At 33.5% G+C, this 22,264-nt stretch overlaps 1 protein-coding gene across 1 annotated transcript; it reads left to right on the top strand.

Annotated features, from left to right (window-relative positions):
• Positions 1-405: 405 nt before the first annotated feature.
• Positions 406-13,423, top strand: LOC132909662 (nuclear receptor subfamily 2 group E member 1-like). The gene is made up of 5 exons (XM_060964594.1): positions 406-518; positions 635-725; positions 10,067-10,303; positions 11,655-11,878; positions 12,520-13,423. The coding sequence occupies exons 2-5, from the start codon at positions 641-643 to the stop codon at positions 13,189-13,191; spliced, it is 1,218 nt and encodes a 405-aa protein (XP_060820577.1). The 5' UTR covers positions 406-518; positions 635-640; the 3' UTR covers positions 13,192-13,423.
• The last annotated feature ends 8,841 nt before the right edge of the window (positions 13,424-22,264 follow it).

Raw genomic sequence — 22,264 nt, forward strand, 5'->3', positions numbered from 1 at the left:
GATTATCTGTAATCCCAGTGCAAAACTGTTGCTAAATTAGTTTGGTTGCGGAGGGGGTCACTGCTTTGGTGATCGTGTGGCACGAGGTCCACGATTACGGGCAAAAGGGGTGCAAGTGGCTTCGTTTTCACCTCTCTGCCGGTTGAATAGCGGCGTGAGTGTGTGTCTTCACAAAGGGTGAGAAGGGTAGGAGACATCTGACGTCCTTATTCGTTCGCCACCTTTCCCCTCTGGCTCGACTGACGTTCAACCCCAGTCGAAGCAGGGAGGACCCAGCTCCTTTCGAAAGAACCGCCCTTTTTCGAGGGTAGGGAAGCTCTTGGCCAATGAAGCGTTCCGACGACGTTCCACCGTTTGTTTGAAAACGTTCACCAGCCGTGCTTACTATTAAGAAGTTCTGGCTACGATGACTGTCAGTCACGTTTCATCGCGGCACCAACCCTCTCGCTTCGAGGGTACAGGAAACAACGTCGTGTAATCTTTCGGTTTTTGGATTGCGGAAATCCTACGTGTCAGATGTCAGTTCTCAGTTAAAAGCAAACTATTCGTATGCTGATCTCGCGCGATTGAAAGTGCATTAACTCAAGATTGGTTCTTTGTTCTTATTGGGATTGTTCTTGTTTGTTGATCGCAGTGTGCTATGGAAGAGGCGATCCAAATGCAAACTCAGGAAACACAAATAGGACATATACCCGTTGTGCAACCGAAAATGTCTGCATCGTCCAGTAAGTTTCAAGATTTATTTCATGTTTTTGTTGACGCTTATGGAGAAGTGAAAAGTAGTGTTGGAATCAATTGTATGTGTAAATAATATGTCTTAGAATAATAAGCAGCGAGGTTATTCTTTAAAATTGGTGGTGTTGATTATTTGATTGTTTATATTCGTTGGTGGCATCTTGAAAAAAAAGTATATATAAGTATATATATATACATATTCTAGAAAGAGAAAAATTTCAGAAGATTTTGTTCTTCATCCACTGTGCAAATGCTAGTTTATTTTTCGTAATCATTGCTGGAGCAATTTATTTTCAGCTTAGAAGTAATTATTTATATTTTGTCACTTTCATATTTTTCAAGTCTATTTTATTGGAAGTTCCTACATTGTTTATTGTAGATAGGATCTGCTATCTAGAAATATGATTCACATAAAAAGAAGTATCTAAACGATATTTTTCAATTAAAAGTTCAATCACAAAATTCTGAAAATGAAAAATTTCTCAATATTAAATGTATCTATATTTCATATGTCAAATTAAATTTTATACAAAATGTTCTATTTCATACAACAGTGGTCATGGTTCTTTTTCGAAACTAAATAATAACTAAAAACTTGCCAAAAAGATTTTTTTCAAACAAAATTTGAAGGCACCTATACTTTTATAATGGTACCATATAATTTTATCTGTCCAGTAATATTCTACTGTATGGTATTATAAAAAGTACCTTTTCTCTAACAACTTATTTAGGAAATTACTCTAAAGCGTAATAAAATCCCTCACCGACATCTAGGACGAACACAGAGATAATTCAATAATACTGTGTAATTGGATGTAAACTCAATTAATTAATGTAAAATATAAACTTAGTTTCTTGTTAACACGTGATAAATATCCGAATTACATGCCGACGTTTGCAACATTGAAATTTGATGAAAAGTTATCTTTTCATTAATATGTCGTTACATAAAAGCTAATCAATTTGAAATCATAATTCTGCAGAAATGTATTCGTAAATAGATAATTATAAATATCCCGCTATTAGGTACAATCATTACATTGACAAGTTCAAAATTTTACGAATACATTTAAATAAAAACTGAAATCTCCGTGTTTACTGTTTACATTCAACCGCAAGGTATTACTGAATTACATTTCTGCTTGACTTATAAGTCAATAAGAGACTACGTATCAAAATAGTTTTCTGGTGTTCTATAAATTATGAAAGAAAAACGCCTTTATGTATTATATATTACGTATTTTATAATATATATATATATTAACATATATATATATATGTTACATTATTGAATTTGTTTTAATGATATACACAACACTGAATAGGATAAATCATATAAAATAACACATATAACAACGATTTTTTAGATTTGATCGACTTCAACAGAAAATGCTTTTTAGTTATTTTTAATACTAACAAACTATTACTTAAAGCACTCTTTTTCAGATTATTGTATCTATAAAACTATTACGATTATTATCATAAAATATGATCCATGTAACTGACACTATATAAATTCATATTAAATCACTTTACAATGGACGATATTCACGCACTTTCGCTTGCAATCATACATGCGATAGTCTCATAATCTCACAAAACTAAATTTCTCAGTACAGTTCAATATTCAACTTTCCACGCATAAAAATTATATTCTAAATGTTAGTATATGTATAATTCTCTGATCCTCAATAAAATTAACTATAATTAATTACAATACACGAATGCAATATTACAATTATGGTAATACAATATAAGTTAATGATTTGGTTGATCTTTTATTTTCTGAAGTATTTAAACGCGAAACTCGAAAATAGTCAATCTAGCAAAATTATTTCACTTATTCAAGGAAATACCTAGAAAAAATTCTATATTATCCTCTTGTATTTTATTACATATTTCAGGATCTTAAGATTGTTTTTAATCCATTACCTTCGATGTAGAAATACATCGTTTGCTAACACTTTTCATAATGTTTACCTCTCAAGTAACGATAAAATGGAATTAGTCAGGTTAGTTTTGAAATTATATGTTTTGTAAATACCATTAGGGATTAGGTTGGGGTACCGAATCTTACCTGGTGTCGCTATGTTATTATCTTACTGTATAACTGTATAATTACTTCTTTTATGTATCCTAATACCTGAAAAGAGGTATCAACTTTGACAACTTAATTATTCTCATCCATGAAATTAGAAATTAACCTTTGACAACATAATAAATTTCAACTTCTTCCTTTTTCTTACTAAATAAGGTATATTTAGGTTCTTACAATTTCAGAGCTTTTGAAGAAAATTTCATATCATGTTGGGCGGGAATTCTTGTGTAGTTTGACATATTATTTAGAATAATTACTTCGAGTAAATGATAATATGAATATTTATGAAGTTTCATAAAAAATTAAGTAATGTTAAATTAATTGATCTAATATATTGTTTAAATTGTTGTTTAAATAACGATACATCAGTGTGTTAATGTAGACTTTAATTTAGGAAATCCAGTTCATCTAAAGAAAATATATGTAAAAATAAGATATAAATTTTTATTTCATATGACTAGCTCATGAAACTGACTATATTGTTATTTATTTTACGACTATCCATGAAATGTTTTAAAACGATTATAGAGAATTTTGATAGAACGCTTGAAAAGTGATCGTGTATTATCACTATTTTGCATTTTAATTGTTTTAAATTGTATTACAATTATCATTATTATATTTAACATTTCTGTTACAATTTTATTGCAACAGTAAAAAAATTAAAAATTATTCTATCTCTCAAATGATCAATTAAAGCACTTTTTCTTCTTTTTTTGATTAGAACTAATTCTTTCTTTCGGTATTTCTAGGAATCTACGTCCTCCTAATTATTATAGTTTCCGTTTAGTTCTTTTTTATTTCGTAATCGAAATTATGTGTGTTTCAAATACAACAATACCATTCTCTTTCTGTCATTTACGAAACATTAATCACATCGGAGGGTGCAGGGATAATTATCCTGTATTAAAAAAGGGTGCTTGCCATCACGCGGCTAATCTCGTGTGAAACAAATAACATATGCAGTATTTAAACGAGACGGATGATCACGCATTTAAATGACTCGTCTCCGGTGGCATTCAGCCATGAGAAAATAATGGCAGATGGTCAACATATAATGCGGTAACCACGAATCTGCGTAACGAGGTAACAGGTTGTCGTGGGTGGTTGAATTCGAGCGTCATTTGTCGAAAAATCAATGCATATAACTCGTTGCTGGTTGACTTGAAAATTATCTTAAGACCCACTTGGATAGTTTATTTGCATAATTGAATTGGCAAATGTATTTTATAGAATACGAATATGGTTGTAATTGATTCGACGGAATTTTAATCTTACATTTTATTGAAATATTTTTTTAAATTATATTTATTGTATTTCAAAGCATAGAATTTTATAAAAAGACGTGATGGACGTGACTTGACGCTGATCTAAATATTTACTGAAATATTTTCACAAACTATTACGATATATTCAAGCGATGTATTAAACATTTCGAGATTTAATACATTGAGAGAGTATTTTTCGAGAGAATATATCTCGAAACTGCTTCAATGGAAGTTTTCATCCAAGTTTCCTTCATTTTAATAATCAAAATAATTAATATTAACGTATAATAATCCAACGTGTTATTTTTTATTAATATTTCAATATATGTAATTGTTAAACATAACGCAATAATAAAATTCGTTCGATACGATGGAGGGAATAGTGAGGCAGAAGAGCAGATACATGAAAATCGCGCAGATCTTTCGCCGAAGCGTGAATCGGACATTGCAACCCCTATAACCGTAACGCGGCGAACAGATGACGAATGATCGCGCGTGCGTTATGCGCGCGTATAGGTGTATATCGGTGGTAGGCGTTTGTTTCCTGACACATGCCGCGAAATTTCCATACCCCACTAACGATGCGCATAACACCTGATGGACAGTGACATAACGGCACGAATGATGATGATGTCACCCAAACTGTTAGGTCTTATCTGAATATCGTTGAGAATGAAAATGTTATTTTAGTTAATATGATTCGATAATTCTCTGGTGTAAAAAAATAAAATCATAGTAGAATAAATCAGGAGGAGATTTTGGTTGCTTAGGTACTCGGTATATTTTATGTAAAATTATTTATTGATAAAGAAAAAAATAATTTGAAATCTTCGTAATTATATATTTCAAGCGAAGTACTATTACTATGATATCGTTAATGGATTTCTCTTACCTTAGTAGTTAGAATTTAAATCATTGTAATATCTGAATCGTAAAAATTAATAACCAGTTTATGAAACATGATATTAAATATACATTGCATGTTAGATACCTACGCATCTACGTTGGATTTCAATTTCATTTTGTAATATTTCACATGAGAAAGATAAATTAAATTCGTGCCATTCCAAATGATTTATGTAGCTTATAATTGAATGTCACGAAATGTCTTACTTTCATAATACTGTGGATAAAAGCCGTTTTATCCGAAAATTTCCAAAGCTCTTCGTCGCGCATTATCTCAAAGAAAGATTATATCTTAACTTGCTCCGTTGAATACTGAAAAATTCTAGAAATAAAATTCTATTTCTTTGCAAAATAAAGTTATCAAATACAGTTGTGAAGAAAATTTTAAATTCGAGTATTCAAATATTTTATATAAATTTATATAGTCCGAATAATTAATTTTTATTAAACGAAAAAAGAAATAGATGAACTTGAACAGCAATTACGTGCAAGAAAAGTTATCTAGCTATTACGAAGAAGTTCTGACAGAACTTAAAATTATACTCAACTTTTCGTTCGACGTTCGACGAAATGCACGATAATTTACCCCTTTTCACCCCTTTACCCCGAATCGCGACGAACTTTCCCTCAATTTAGTTGTCACGAACATCTAACATCGAAGTTACCCGACCAATGGACTTGAACGATGATAAAATCCAAATAAAATGTCGCTTCAGCAAGAGTGAATCATATCCAACGTGCGAATCAATTCCGAAATTAATCATCTGATGATAATTGTTGTCTTACGAGTATACTATTAAATTATTTGCAGATTTTTATATCTTGAACGCATTATATCACGCTCAAAATTATATAGGGAAGTTACTGTCATTCAATTTCTTGGCAATTTATTTATTTTGCAGAGTTAAACTATTTTACCAATCTCTTCTTAAACTACTTAATTAATGCACTTAGATTAGACTGACAATTTACGTAGATAGTTTTTGAAAACTTATATTTTACATATTATTCTAACAAACTTTACAAAGAAGTGTATAAAACTATAAGCGTTTCAACTTCTTCAACCTTCATAATATTATAAAGTCTATAATAAATTAACAAATAGTGACGAAACATTTAGTCAATCTCTCCGTAACCATAACGTTAAAATATCAGAATTCAGATATTGGATTTAAATACCGTTGCTCTTAATAATGTATTTAAATTTACAATATCCACAAAAACCGTAGGTTCAATTTCGTGACAATAATCGTCCTATAGTAACAACGTAACAAATTAAAATATTTTAAAGCGAATGACGACGACTAATCGAAATAAAAATGAAATTAAAAGACGAAGGGAGACGTAGAGAAAATCATTGAATTTTGCAGTCCCCTTTCCATTCGCGATTTGCGTGTGGTTAATGGTAAGCAAGCATGCGCTTTTGCGCATTAAGCCGGTGTCCGTCTCCTTTCTAGACGAGGGGCGAACTCGATCACTGTAAAAATTCCATGAATGATTTACAAGCCAGAGAAAAGGAAAGCGACGGAAGAAAGATGACCAGCACTCGGTAAAACATAGACCTCGATTCCACAACGATGAAAAATTCAATCGCGAATGACTCGCGAGCCACGCCGGTCGAATGCAAATTTGATGCAACGCTCGAATATCGGCTCGTAAAACGTGCATCGCGTGATTCTACCACGAGCATGTGCGTTCCTTCGTGCACGCCTCTCTTCCTATACTCGTTCATTGTCCTTTCTGAGTTAGTTTCCAATTGCTATTGAGATAAACACTCTTATGCAAGAAACAACAGGCTTCTATTGCTTTAGTCAGCTGATAAACCCGATGGTTTTATTTCGCTGACTTTATTCTCGCTCGTCCGTTTCTTATATTTTGCAAAGTGAACATTTCCGAGGATATGATTTGATCTATTTATTTTTTAACGATTTTTATTAAATCATGATAAATACAGTTAGATGTGTGAAGAAGCGAATGATTCTTTAGAGAGTTATTTATTGTTTGATTGTCTTACAAAAAAGAATTTGAAACTCGTGATAACTTTTTTTGTAATCTAACTTGCGCTGAAATTATATATAATACTACAATACTTAGTATGTAGGAGAAAAGGGAAAGAAAAGTAAGTTAAGTTTGAATATAAATTATTCTGCTTTAGGATGATTGCTTACAACTCTGTTCTTTTGAACTTAGTCCTTTATCGACAGTTTTATAAGACACTATGGTTGCTGAAACTACAGTGTCACAAATCCTTGGAAAAATATATTTTAAACAATTGTTGCATGCTAGTATGAAATTGTGCAATTTCCAAAATCTTTAAATAAAAGTATTAAATTATTTTTTAAGAGCGTTTCAAATTTTAAATAATATATACTTGTAGGTGCTCGCATCATTTTGTTAAGTTTTTATCAAATAATACCAACGTATGTATCTGATCATGTCAAGAGGTTTCTTGAAAAGACATTCGCTGAACTTTTAGTAAAACTCTTTCTGTACGTGAAAAATATACGTGTTTGCGATTCAACTTTCCCTTTATCGTGGGAGAAAAGGGTCTTTAGTGTCGTGCAAGGGTGCACCCCTGTCATTGCAACCTGCTTGTTGCAGTAGTTAGTACGCGCGCATCATATTTCGTATAATGCGTACGTTTTCATCGATATTTTACGCGAAGATATGCTCGACCCTCTGATGTATGTCTTTCTTTTTATGTTTCAAATTTTAAGTTTCGGGAAAAATTAATAAATTTAGACTGAAATCGGATAAACTGGAGTAATTTTGTTGGATGAAATCAACAGGTAGTTCCTCGTTCCTAGTTGAATTGATAGCGTCCATTTACGTAATTCATTTTGAAGCTTTTTTAAATTTAATTACACTGAAAATATAAAATTATATCGACTCTTCCTAATGGAACTTAAATTGCAAATATCGCTGTGACTTAAAATTGAAATTAGGAAATTTGAGAATTAAACAATTATTACGATCAAGTAATTTGAAATGTTAAATTAGGTAAATTTGAATGTTGTTAAAAAGCATTAAACTCTCTGTATTACAATTAAAGTAGGTATAACACAAGATAGCTTCTTCTTTTATAATTTTAAAACGAAATGGATAAGTAAACTAAACACTATAAAAATGAACGTAAACAACAATTTATCTTACCTCTAAATATCTATAATCAATAATTTACTTCGGATATTTTGAAATATTATGTACTTCAATTCTATACATTCTTGCTCATTTAAATTATTTATTTATAAACGCATAAATATCCGCAATCTATTTTTCAGTTTGTTGTTAACGTCTTGTCTAACATAAATGGTTTAGCTAATAACATCATTAAATTATTAAATTACAAGAATATACAATATCCTTTTTTCCGCCACTAATTCCAAACACGAAAACACGTTTCACTACAATACTAAAAACTATTACACATTGTCCTCGACTAATGACCTCTGAAATAGCCACCCCCAATAATACCTAAAGGAAAAACCGACTCTAAAAAATTATTTTCAGACCTAACCGAAATTTTCCCTTTTTATCTCTCAAGCAAACACCCCCAGATTATCCTTTTCCCAACAACGAATTGGATTGTCGATAAACTTTTCTTGTGGGTTTCTCTCTTGGTGTGTGCAAATGAAAGGGGGGAGGGGGAGCATTGGCAGAGTGCTACGAAAATGTTTAACCTTCTCCTATAATAAGATCCACGTTAAGTAAGATAAAGGAACTGAGGAAAGGCCGATCAAGGGAGATCAGGTGATACGAGCGAAGTGTCGTGTTTCTGGCTGCTCACTTAAGAGCTGGTGAATGCAGCAGCCACATCCGGTCCATTCAGCCCCATTCACTAGTCTCGTCGAGCTCAATAGCGTAGGCGGAGCCCGCGACAACGAGTTGGTACCCCCATTATAAACGTACCACACCCTTGCTGTTTTATATAGAGGGCCAACACGAACAGGTATAGAGGCGCGTACGTCCAGGAGGTCGTTCTAACTTGGCGACAAATCGATCCATTCATCGGCAACGTCATTCACGGGATCCATGTTTTCGATGGTAAATGGGTTCCCGATTCAAAATACTGGCATTCTTCCAACTTAAACGCACCTTTTTCCTTTCTTCTTTACCATCAGGAACGGGGTAAGAATACACCTTTTAGGTAAAGATCGATTCAGAACCAGAGACTTCTATCGTGCGTTCTCTTCGCTCCTTGTCGAACTTAAGAGAATTGGTGAGGCATAGGGTACTAGATAACTGAATATGCATGTGTTCGTGTTTGGGAATTTGGCTGCGTATTTGTGGCTATATGTATAGAAGTTTTTGATATTTTTAGAAAAATTGTTTCAACGAAATTTGCATTGAAAATAAAGTTTTGAGAACACTGCATGTGGCACGCGTTATTTTTGTAGTCCTGCCAATTTCATGTCATGCTTTCATTTTCAATCGCTTTTAAATGTTATCGAATTAATTTGACGCTGTACCTACGCTTTATTTGATTAAATCTTTCATTACGAAGAATGTATATATATTATACATTATACATTATATATATTATATATTATACATTCTTCGTAATGTATACATAATATATATGTATGATAATAACTTGCTGGAAACATATATATATGTTCTGTGTAACATAGAATCATTTCTATTTTTATTTACATGTGTCATATTATAAACTATTATAGAGTAATTATTCTACATGTACATATTGTTCCTATCAATGAAAATTGTTTACTTTGTTTAGACTAAAAATGCCTTCAATCCTGGGGCTTCTAAAGTGAAAAAGTGAATTATTCTGTAAAGGTTATTACTCATATTGCAAAAGTAAAATTCTTTTATTTTCTTTCTTTCTACTAGTTTAATTATTTGCAATTTTTGGCCCAAATATTTAAAGTATTCAAATTTAAAGATACATATGAACCTAAACTATTATATTACTAATAGCTATTTTTTTATTATTATACTTTCGGCGCCTAATAAATTTATACGAATCGTTTGATTAAATTAATTTAGTCAACTAAATTCGTTCACAAAACTGATATAAAATATTTTTATATTATTGCAGGTCGTATTCTTTATGATATTCCTTGTAAGGTATGTCGAGATCATTCTTCAGGAAAGCATTATGGGATTTTTGCTTGCGATGGGTGTGCGGGTTTCTTCAAGAGATCGATACGAAGAAATCGTCAGTATGTCTGCAAAGCAAAGTCTAAAGGGGGTTGCATGGTGGATAAAACGCATCGAAATCAATGTAGAGCATGCCGCTTAGCCAAGTGTATTCAAGTCGGCATGAACAAAGACGGTAAGTTCCATGATGTATTATAAAATTTATCTGTCGGCTATAACGTAAAATGTCGATAAATTTTCCACATTAGGAAGATGTTAATGTTAGAGACAATATTCAAACAAATTTCTAATTCCTTCCGATATTTTGAAAACAAACATAATTTCTCAATATTTTGTCGTTTATACCTGGTTGTAGAATATAACAATACGATAACATAATACAGGGTGCGTTACGGTATTTTCAATGAATGTTAGGAAGCAGGTAGTGGGGATAGAGGCTTGAGTAGGAGGGCATTTAACGCTTCAGGCTATGTAATTTCATTTGTTATCATGTCGTTGTGGACATCGGAGCGTCGAGTCGGTTAACGGAACTCAACAACTCTTTCGTCGCCATTTCAATATTAGGCGTCATGGGGAAGAACATCATCCGTTATTCCAAGTCGCGATATAATATATATGTAATATATATAATATAATATAATATTTGGTATCATTGGCCCATACTTTCTTGAGGACAATGGAAACACTACGACTGTAAACTCAACTCGGCGTATCAATATGATCAACACTTTCTTGAAATAAGAATTACGGAGACTTTCAGTGTGTGATTTTTTCTGTTGGGTTACCTTAAGTCACGTGTATACGAAGGAAAGCCACGAATATATGTTAAACATTTATGGTGTAAAGCTTTCTGCGAATGAAGACAATGCTAAAGCATTCAAGATAGCTTTATACGGTTTTGTACGCAGTTAAAATTCTTTTGAAGATTGTATTTATGTCGCCGATAAGATGGCTTTGTATTAGAGGTTGCTACCCCGGATATCGATTGTTTCGGGTGTAAAAAATACCGCACCTGGCTTTAAAATTTGTAAGGATAATTGTTATAGTGTGTTTTAACGCCTCGGGTTCGCATTAGTTGTCATTGTTAAAGCAGGAAACAGAAAGAAAGGGAAATGTTCTGCTTTTACTAGATAACGCACCATCCCATATCCCATTCCGTTATAGAATTAAATACATTAAGAAATGAACTGTTTGAGATTATGTTTCGTTCACCAAACGTAACATCGTTAATGCAATCAATGGATCAGGCTGTAATTGAAAAATTCAAAAAATTATATAGAAAAAATTTGCTTCAAAAAATGGTGCTTGGGGACACACAAAACTTGTGTAATATAATTTGCAAATAATTTAACATTAAAAGATTGTTGCTATATATTAAACGAAGCATAGAGTTTATTGACTGCGAAAAATCTTAGTAAAACATAAGGAAAATTTGTCTATAAGATCTTGACGTGTATGAGATAAATAAACACACCTCGTAATATATGTTAAATGATATATTAATGTAAATTTTTGTATTTTTCAAGCTGTGCAGCACGAACGGGGGCCACGAAACTCAACTCTTCGGAGGCAGATGGCCTTGTATTTTAAAGAACCAGAAATGATGACTAGCATGGTGCCCCCACCAACGACAGCTTTGGATCTCGCTTTGCCCAAACCATCGACAGAATCTCGAATCTCCGTAGCTACACCAACTCCTCATCATCTTCTTTCACATCCTATTTACTGCAACAGCTTGGCCATATCAAAGGTATATATGTATATATAAGAAGAATTTTGCGAATAATATGTTGTTTAATTCACGAAACACGTTAATAAATTAGATAATAACTAGATTGTAATTTAATGTGACGTAATTTAATGGAACAGAATGGAATGGAATAGAAGATTAGTTTCACCTAATTAACAAGTACAATACTTCCGATGTTTTATACATTTTTGCATGTCGTACGCATTCTGTATATGTCTGCATTTTCCGTAAATGCATAAACGTCGTATGTCTAATGATTGATATCTGTGAAATTGAGCTCGTCACATTGAAGTGGAAAAGAGGATTGAAAAATAACGTTTTAGGCTTCTATAAATTCGTATATTTGGAATATAAAATATAGAACGGAAGATAAGTTTTGGCAAGAATTATCTATTCCTAATAAATAAATTTTATTCTGTCGGTTAAGATAATTTTATGGAGTATTTTTACACGTAGAAATATTGTACAATAGAACGGTACAAGCTCTAAAATACTCTATATAGAATTTTATAACAATTTCTGATTCTCAAATTTTAGAATATTTTCTATTTCTGCAAAAGCTGACCAGCTCACCATCTTATTCTAAATATATCCACTAAATATACAATCACTGAACACGAGGTTTTTATTCGAATTTATAGCTCCCAGTCAACATGGCAGGTTTGCCATCTCTACCGTTGATCCCGGCGGTAACGGCGGAGTCGATCTGCGAACAGGCAGCCAGATTGCTTTTCCTGAACGTTCATTGGGCCAAAGAACTAGCAGCAGGAACAACCCTGGTCCTAGAGGATCAATTGACTTTATTAGAATTCTCGTGGAGAGAACTATTTCTCCTCGCTGCCGCTCAAATCCTTCCAACGTTAGATCCAACTATCCTTCTCCCACCTGCTCCTCATGGTCTCAATCTGGCAGTTGAAGTGAATCGATTTAGAGAGACACTGGCTGGTTTTCACGCGATGAATCTCGATCAGCATGAGTTCGCGTGTATCAGAGCGATCGTACTGTTCAAAGCTGGACTGGATAGCGAACCTACGTCAAGCAGTAGAAGTAGCAGTGGATCAGCCTCTCCTAGTGTCGGAAGTAGACTCAGGGACGCGGCAGCAGTTGCCAGATTGAGAGATGGAGCGCAACTTGCACTTGGTCAAAGATTAAGTGGAGCATCGTTAGGTGCTCTGAGGTTTGGAAAATTACTCTTGTTGCTCCCTTCGCTCCGTTCTGTTTCTACACATGCCATCGAGGAGTTGTTCTTCAGGAGGACTATCGGCATCATTCCTATCGAGAGGATAATCTGCGATATGTACAAAGCTGCTTGAGTGGTATGATTTCATGTATAGTTGTAATGATTTCAATATACTCACCTTCTACATATTGGATACTTAGTCGGCTGAAAGAAATGAGAGAGACACAGAAACCATTTAGGTCTTTCTAATTCTAAACATCTTTTCTTCTTCAAGAATCCTCTCAATTCTTCTCTCAACTTCAACAAGATTTTAACTCATTCACTGTATAATTCGATATTTTATATTAAAATTTAAAAAAGCAAAATAACCAGGCCAACGAATCTCAATAAAATACTTAAAATACTTAGGAAATGTCTCTATAGAAAATTGATAGAGACATTATTTTGCTTTTTTAAATTTGTACAATTTTCTATAAAGTTATGCCAATAACCGCAAAGATAGAGTTAAATGTGTTGAATAGTATCGTGTAAAGGAATGGGATATATGAAGCTGTGATGAAAACATATCAAACAAGCAAAAAGACAATGCATATCTGGAAATGAACTAGAAATACATGATGATAATATATATCCATTATTTTTGTATTATATATTTTTGTGTATTTCACCTAACTTGACCATCTTAGATATCTGGCTTATTTTTTATGATTGAAAAAAATTTCAGAGGAATATTCAGTTCGATGTGTGATAGATAAAAAAATTTTCTCAAGGCCATCTTTTTCGCGATTTCAAGCTCATCGAAGTATTTTTAAATGGGATGACATATTTTCATTACAGCAGTCTTATAGCTCATAAGAAACAAATTCAACGATGTGTACTATGTTGATTAATGGCTAATTAACTTATAAATGGAGGAATTTTAATTTCATTGGAACAATGTGTCGTGTAATTGTTCCTGATGCTTAAAAATCTAAAGAAATTATTCATTTTCTGTCTTCAAAAGTATATTGGGTTGAATGGTGCATATTTCGAACACCTCCTGAAATAAATCTTTTGCATTGAAGCATACAAATCTTACCTTTATCTACTTGTTGTACAAACATAAAGATCACGTGAAGGTCGAACCGAATATTCTCTTCTTCTGATATTTTTTCCTATCATAAGATATAAACGGGACATTTAAGATGTTGAAGTTAGGTGAAATATCTTATATTATATTCCAAATGTCGTACATGGTACTATAGTTATATATATACTATATATATATGTATGTATGTATGTACTATACTATAGTTATATACATATCATAACTATATGTGTGTGTGTATGTATATAGTTACATATATATCATAACTATATATATGTGTGTGTATGTATATAGTTACATATATATAGTTATGATAATTAGTAAATTCATGTAAAATTTATTATATTACAATTGCGTTCGTGGCAATATGGAACTTTTTAAAATGTAAAGTGACGTTATTGAAATTTTGTCAGTAATCGAAGATTTTATATAAACATTCAAGCAATTAAAAAAGTTACATGTGTTAATAAAATAAAGCAAAATGAACGCATGCAAGTATAAAATAAATATATGTACTTATGTCTGTACGAATTAGTATTATATGGCAATGCCTAATTTTACTAAAATAATACCATAGGCGCCTATAGCGCTACTGTATATTTGAATGATAGATAGGGAATATATAAATATGTTAATAAAATGTTATAGATTATTTAGTTGTATAAATATACATTCCTTTGACCCGTTCTTTCTTGTTGAATATAGAAAATCGAATTTTTCTTTTCTTCATCCCCCGCGTTAATTTTTAATTTATAATTCGCATTTAATAATTCTTAGTCTTATGAACTGACATCTAAGAAACAATTGAAATTGTACAAAAACACATCTATTTTGGATTATAATTCGTGTTACAATATATTATTTAAATAATTTAATAATATTACGAAGTATTTAAAATGAACGATTTAGAAAATAATTCTCTGTCATCAAGGTTTCTTGCCTTTTCAAGAAAATACACACACTCCCTACTTTTCATAGAAAATAAATATTAATTACATTACATGTGATGATATCTATAATGTTATGTTTGATGACTTACCCTAAGCCCTCTCGCGCTACGTCGTGAAAGTGATAATACTGCTTTTTATTGTTTCCTTTTAAACTGCAAACCAATCTAAGATATAGAATGTTAAAAAATGAATAGGAATTTGTTTTGATAAATCACTAATAAGAACTAATGAAGAAAAAGAAAAATAAGCACAAACGGAAGGTTAATGCTTTTTTACGGAAAGATTTCGAAACGTCCTGGTTCCGCCGACAAGGAAAAAACTTTCCCCGACAACAGAAACATCTAAATTTTACCTGCGTTTTTCGTGGCACAATGAAACGCATTTCACAAGAATTTTACGGTGATTTGAGTGGTAATCGCTACACAAAAGTTTCCCGCATCGCAGTTCTTCAAGGCTGTCAGTATATTTAGAGGTATTTCCTACTATGGTAGGCCGACGTGTAATCACTAAGGCGGGTAAATAATCGTCTTGGTTGACCGGTGAAAAGGCATCTGAAACATTCAAAAGAAGGTGGCTGACAAAGTCTGCATCGTGCTTTTTGTACGCAAATGTCACGCACTCTTCAGAAATATAACGCTCTGTTATTTTTAACGATGATCTGAGATCAATGATCCTTTCACAGCTGATTATTTCAAGTTACAATCAAATATACGTGGAATCGTCATGTATAAATATTGAGGCTTTGCACGGTGTAATTGAATTTCGTTCAGAAATATTCGAATTCTTCCAACAATTACAAAAGCTGCTTACCTTATCAAAAAGTGAGAAGTTATAACATTTATTGCTATTGAAAATTTCAATTATTTCTTAATTTAAATTTCTACGTAGAGGTTCTTGTTAACATTGATACAGAATATTAAAACCAAAAACGTAATTTTTTTATTCTTGATTTTCGTCTTATTTCGACTTCAAGAATCATCCCTTAAATTTCCTTACACCTGCAGCCGAACACCCTGTATATTAGCTTCTCTGTTGAAATTACAGATTAGGTTTCATAAGTTTTGTGGAAGATTGGTGTATTGGAAAAATTTTAGCAGTTGTAATGTTTGTTTATAGTTATTATTAATGTATAATTCATGTTGAAGTGATCGTCACTTCTAAGAAAACTCTACATCTGGTCTTCGGTTTTCTCAGGCGCTAAGGTCATCGATAGCGCATAGACAAAAGAATGCGTCGATGACAGACCATAAGCGATACACGTGCGACGTTGGCTTCAGGGTTCTTTTCGTCTCAGGGTAACATTGCTAGCGTGCGGATCTGGATCAGTTTACATTTTCCACACTTTGTACTTTAATATTCGCAATATATATATACTTACAATACCTTACAATTTACCCACGCATTTCTTTAATTCATAATAGGATAAACGAAATTTCCGTTGATAATAGCTTTTAATTATTACATATAAAATAGGAAATGGAAATTATCTTTTTCTGTTATATGTTAAATTGTTTTATTTTCGTTAAAAACAACGTTATAGCTATAATTGGTCCCAGGACACAAAACAGTTAAGAAAAGAAACATACTTCAAAGTTGTAAAAATGTTCTCACGAAGTCTTTCTTCGCGGAGATGAATGAGAAAGCGATGCGGGACGGAAAATGTATCGGCGCTAGTTCCTACCGTGTTCGAGTGACTCTTCTGATTCGCATGACTGAACTCTGAAATGTTAGCACTTAACAATCATTGTGTTCCTTTGCTCATAAATCTGTTTACATCGATACTCAGCACCTCGATAGCTACCAATCCAGTTCCTTAGATAGTCGAAGGATTCAGTGATGTAACGAACTTCGAATCATTTTTCGAAAGCGGAGTTATGTAGTCGGAATAATGATTCGAAAGTTACACCGTTGCACAAATAACGAATAATCTACTGCTGTATAAGAATACGCTATATATAGGTTTTGATTACAGATTAAGTGGATAAAGTAAACAGAACACAAATATTATATGTGTAGATCTTATAGATAGAAATGGTCTAATTATGTACATAAAAGTTTATCCAAAGTTTTTATCCAAACATACTTATAATTTAAATATTCTAATACACAATTGAAATATCTCAGATTAGAACTTACTTTGAAATTTGGTAACAAAAGGTACACTTTTTTCTTTGTTGCATATATTTTACAATTTTAGAATTAACCAAATATAAATAATAGAATAAATGAATTTTACACACTTTGATATAGTATTTCTTTAAAAATATTTTATTATAAAAGCTACTATTACTATTATTATTTTTTACTGTTCAGTATGTAGTTGGCGAAGTAGACAATCTTTTACATGGGCATAAGATGTGGATTAGAAGATAACCACCAAGGTCCCAAAGGCTCAAGGATTTCGAATCCAAACATTATGCTCTGACAAATTACTCAGGTAAACAGTCCGCCCAAAAGTATCGGTAGCCGTTACCTACAAAGTAACTGTAGCCACAGGACTTTAACAGTTCGTAGAATTTTCTGGAACGAAAAGAAGTAAATGGTGTGTTAGCCACGAATCGAGTTTCCTTGAACAAGATGCGGAAACAAAACAACTGATATGATTCATCGAAAGACTAAGTTCCCAAGCGGTTGCTTTTTTGAAATTTAGGAAAGGGATCGAAGTTTTTTCAATAGAATTTGGTTCTGAAAATAGGATGGATTAGAATAATTTATTTGTAATTTGTCGAAAATTCGCAGTAACAAGAAATCGAAGCAAGAAGAACGCAATCGCATCGTGCCGCTCGCAATTAACATCTCGATCTAATGAAACTCTCGAAACACCGTATGTTACAATTTTCTACATTCAGCATCCGCGGTAGGGCCACCCCTGTGCGCCACTCTTCGGAAGAGTGGTGCTTCTCTATTCGAGAAGGCAGCGCTTTTCAGCATGTAATACTGTAACGTTTCCAACCGAGCGAGTAATAATCCCCGATCTCGATGGTGAGATCGTCAAAAGAACGAATGGAAATCACAACGGAGCTAGTAGCAGCGGCAATAACAACGAAAACAACGGTAACAATGACGACGACCAGAATAGAACGATCGGGACGTCGTCGTCGGCAACACACCAGAATTCCTTCGCTTAAAATAAAAGAGACCTCCCCAGCGGTTATTGTATCAATCGTATCGATACAATTGCGTAATTGCGCGTGTGTATGCTCGGTACATTCGACCACGAAGTCGACAAGTGGTTCCCACCGGTGGAGCACGTCAGCACCTTGCCGCAAGACGTCCAATGGGGTGAGTAACACGCGGGTCATTTCGAAAAACAATAGCGGCAACAATGTTAGTAGGATTTATACTCCTCCTTTTCTAATTCAATGTATTATTTCGATCGACTGTTTCTTGTCTTTTTGCCTTCATTGCGTTCCTTTTTTTTGTTACGCGGCAATTTTTCGATCTGGATAGAAGTTCTTGTCGCCGTTTGCTTCTAATTTGTCAAGCACTTAATATTTGTACTTAATACTTTCGTTTCATTTTGTCTCATTATATAGAAATACTAAATTAAAAACTTTAGAGTTCGACAAAATGATAATAAATTTATTTTTTAAATTTTGTATTAATCTTTCTACTTGCTACTTGTATATTTTAGTTAGAATATCAACAAATGAAAATATTAATTTTGTAACAACATAAAATTCTACATATTTTTATTATCATATTTAAAATAGAAAATACCACCTTTATCTCTTTTCATTTCATTTTATATTATTGTTAGGTCTTTATTTAGAATTTGACAAGCCATATTCTCGAATCACTAAAATTATAATTACAGTACAAGAAGAGAATCTGAGTCAAATCTCAATGAAAATTCCAAAGTCTACAATACCTCGTACAAGCTTTCTTTGCAATTTTACTTCACCTTTTTTCTCGTTCTCTCTCTTTCTCGTTGGCCATTCCTCCCCGTTACTATCGTTCGGAACAAGGTAACCGGACGAAACAGTAACAAAAAGCTGTCGAGGCACAATGGGGGCGAGGATGTAATTGCGCTCTCCGTCGGTGGGTTAACAAAGGGCACTCGACTATATGTTACAATCTCGATTTCGTCGCCTGATCCTCGAGCGACTAGTCGTCCTCCGCGTCCTGTCGAAGCTTTCGCCATCCGGAATCGGTAAGGGGTGGGAGCCATGACGGTGGTCGAGTGGCCTCTCACAGGTTAGCCGCATTGTACGCTTTGTTTTGAGGTAACAAAACAGAAAATGCGCTCCATACGCGGCCGGCATTGTAGTCAATTAGCGAGCAACTGGAGCACCGCTGTACCGGGATTGCTGCACTTCACCGATTTAGATTTTGGTAACTTTGCTGGGAGACTCGTTACGTCACTGGATGAGGACTGGCTCTATTCAACTGTTTCGTGCTTTTGAGGTGTCGTAGTTGGTTCTGTGTACTTGCAAGATACTTACCTATGTGTACTTGTTTGATAAGCGAATAAGTAGTAGCTTCGTTGGTCAGAAGTATTTCTTTTTAAACTTCTTTTCTCGTAAATTCGCTTAATTCTGCTGCTTGTCATTTTCGATTCAGCAGTATTTTCTGTGCCGTTAAGAAATGTCTTAAGTTTGAAGGAAACACGAGAGAATCGTTACTGACACACATGATCTTTTATTTCCATTTCTGCAAAGATCTTTCGTAAAATATTGCAAGCCCTTTTGCTCTGTGAAACAAGAACGGAACTGAAATATAAAAATTCAGAATCGCAGCGGAATTGCAACATCACGTATAAAATTCCTACAAAATTTTATAGGACGACGTCGAAAATTGTATAAATGTCGATGTAGAATTTACAGAAATGAATCAATCTTTTGTTTTCTTTCAAAAATTGTTCACATTTTCTTCGAAATGACTAAAATTATTAGCAAAAGTACTTCGACTTCGTTCAGTTATTTAGTAAAAGAACTTATAGATGTATCGAAATATGGGAAAGCAAGAGAATACTGCTGAACGTCGCCGCTAAATCACACGCGCCGGAACGTCTTGAATTTAGCGTTAAGGCGCGCGCTTCGCGTGACGAAGCACCCCTGGTTTTTCGTCGTGAATGAATATTTGCACGTGCTCTGGGGCGTCTCGTGTCAGGAATTTAATAAAGCAAAGCCGTGGATGGCCTGCACGTACATTTTCATCGGTTTCGAGCGAAGCAAGGCGAACGATAACGCTCCCTCCCCGTTTATGTGAGTACTTAAGAGATGCCAGCTGGGCCCTCCACCCTTCGCGACGTCGACGATCTTTCTGGCTAACGCATTTTTCTTAACTCCTCCAAAATATTTGGCTAATTCATCGGAGGAATACCATCGGCCTACGTTAAACCGGGAATAGCATCTTTCAGTGTATTTAAGTTTGTGATATAAGTAAAAGATATAAGGCGAGCTTGTGTATTTCTTAAGTTTATTAGATTTATCTATAGTTGTAAATATGGTCACAATTTTTACATTGTTATAGAATTAGTGAATTATCAAAGAAAAATGTGAAGTGCATGCTTATTACGATATTTACTTATTGACTTTTCTTTAATATCACAATTACATTTTTCGGAAATCGTTCTTAGTTTCATGTTTTCACACTTGATTACAGCGAATACATTATTGTATTTATAATTAAAAATGGACAATTTTTAATATTTCTAATACGCTACGAATATTATTATTTGCGAAAACTTTCTTCTTAAACACAATTAGCTACGACAGGGCTCGAAGAATATAAGTAATTAAAAATTAATAAGAAGAAGTTTAAACTCAATGAATAATTCGAAGCAGCTCTTACTAACTTCTTATTCTTTACTACTGGCCTTACTATTTATTCCAGAAATAAAATATATAAATAATATAAAATATAATACAATGATAATAAATATAATATAGCATACCTTCCAGAAATTAACACAATAATTAAAATATTTCCACATTATCGATATATACACTATTCTAAATGTGATTCTGATTATCCGTAATAGATTGCAGAAAACAGAAAGACATATTGCAAACATTTGTAAATAAATGCTTGTATTTATTAAATTTAATATACTAATAACTCAGACCGCAGAAACAAAAAATCGTAACGTAAACAATAATTTTCGTCGATCCAAAAAACTGCTCTTATTTGCTGCCCCCCCTTTTCACTTCTACGCCGTTCTACTTTTTCCTTTAGTCGTAGCGATTCACGTGGGGGGTTTTCGAGTTCCAGCGGCGCTCTCCTGTAAAATGCCGCTCCATTGTTAGCCCCCGTCGACGCGCCCATTATGTCTACTTGGCTGATGGGAACAGATTATGTTGGTCGTTGTCATTGAAGGGCTCATCACCGCCATGACACTGATGCCTCGAGCATCGTAAGGGGGAGGGCACTAGGACGCACGCTTATTGTCCGAATAAATTATGTCGGGCGCTGATCGTGCCTCGTCGACTACCCTTACCGGTTGCTGAGTGAAATGTCACGGATCGAAAAATAGGGTATCCGTTGTCGAGTGATTTGATTCCTTTATTTTCGCGATCGTCTCTGGCCGCCGTCACGTGCCACTTCCTCTCCACGTTCGCCTTAATCCTTTGAGAGACAACGTTTCTCCGGAAAATTTGCCCCCACCTGGAAAGATTAGTAAATTTTCTATGAGATGTTTGACAGGATGATTTTTTATCTAGGTTTTGACATGTGAAATGTAAAATTCATTTATTAATCTCTTAACGGTCATGTTTTTCTTCAGTTTAAACATTAGAAGTAGAAAATGGCTGTCGTTGATATAGACATTTAATAGATAAAGAATAGTCCTAAAAGAAGGATAATTTATGGTGCAGAATATTGTAACTCCTATCCGTGACAATTAATGTTTAAAACAAGAAAACAGTTAAACGGCGAATGCATCGGTTATGTCCGCTATGGGAATGTATTTTACTTATTGATTAGGTGCTCTATACGTCATGGATGTGAGCATCACGAGGTTAATTTATTCAACCTTCATGCTTATATTTCTTTTATCTATATAGTTTTTTCTATTATGTCACTATCACATATTTATGTAGTGAAGATTAATAAAAGTCGAAATTAAATAGACACCATGTTTACTTCATATTTTCAATTACGAACCACAGAAAAGGAAACAACTTTCATAAGCTTAAGATTTCCAACTCCAAACCTAAATGTAATTG

This window comes from Bombus pascuorum, chromosome 8 (assembly GCF_905332965.1).
Source record: "Bombus pascuorum chromosome 8, iyBomPasc1.1, whole genome shotgun sequence".
In the NCBI taxonomy this organism is placed as follows: domain Eukaryota; kingdom Metazoa; phylum Arthropoda; class Insecta; order Hymenoptera; family Apidae; genus Bombus; species Bombus pascuorum.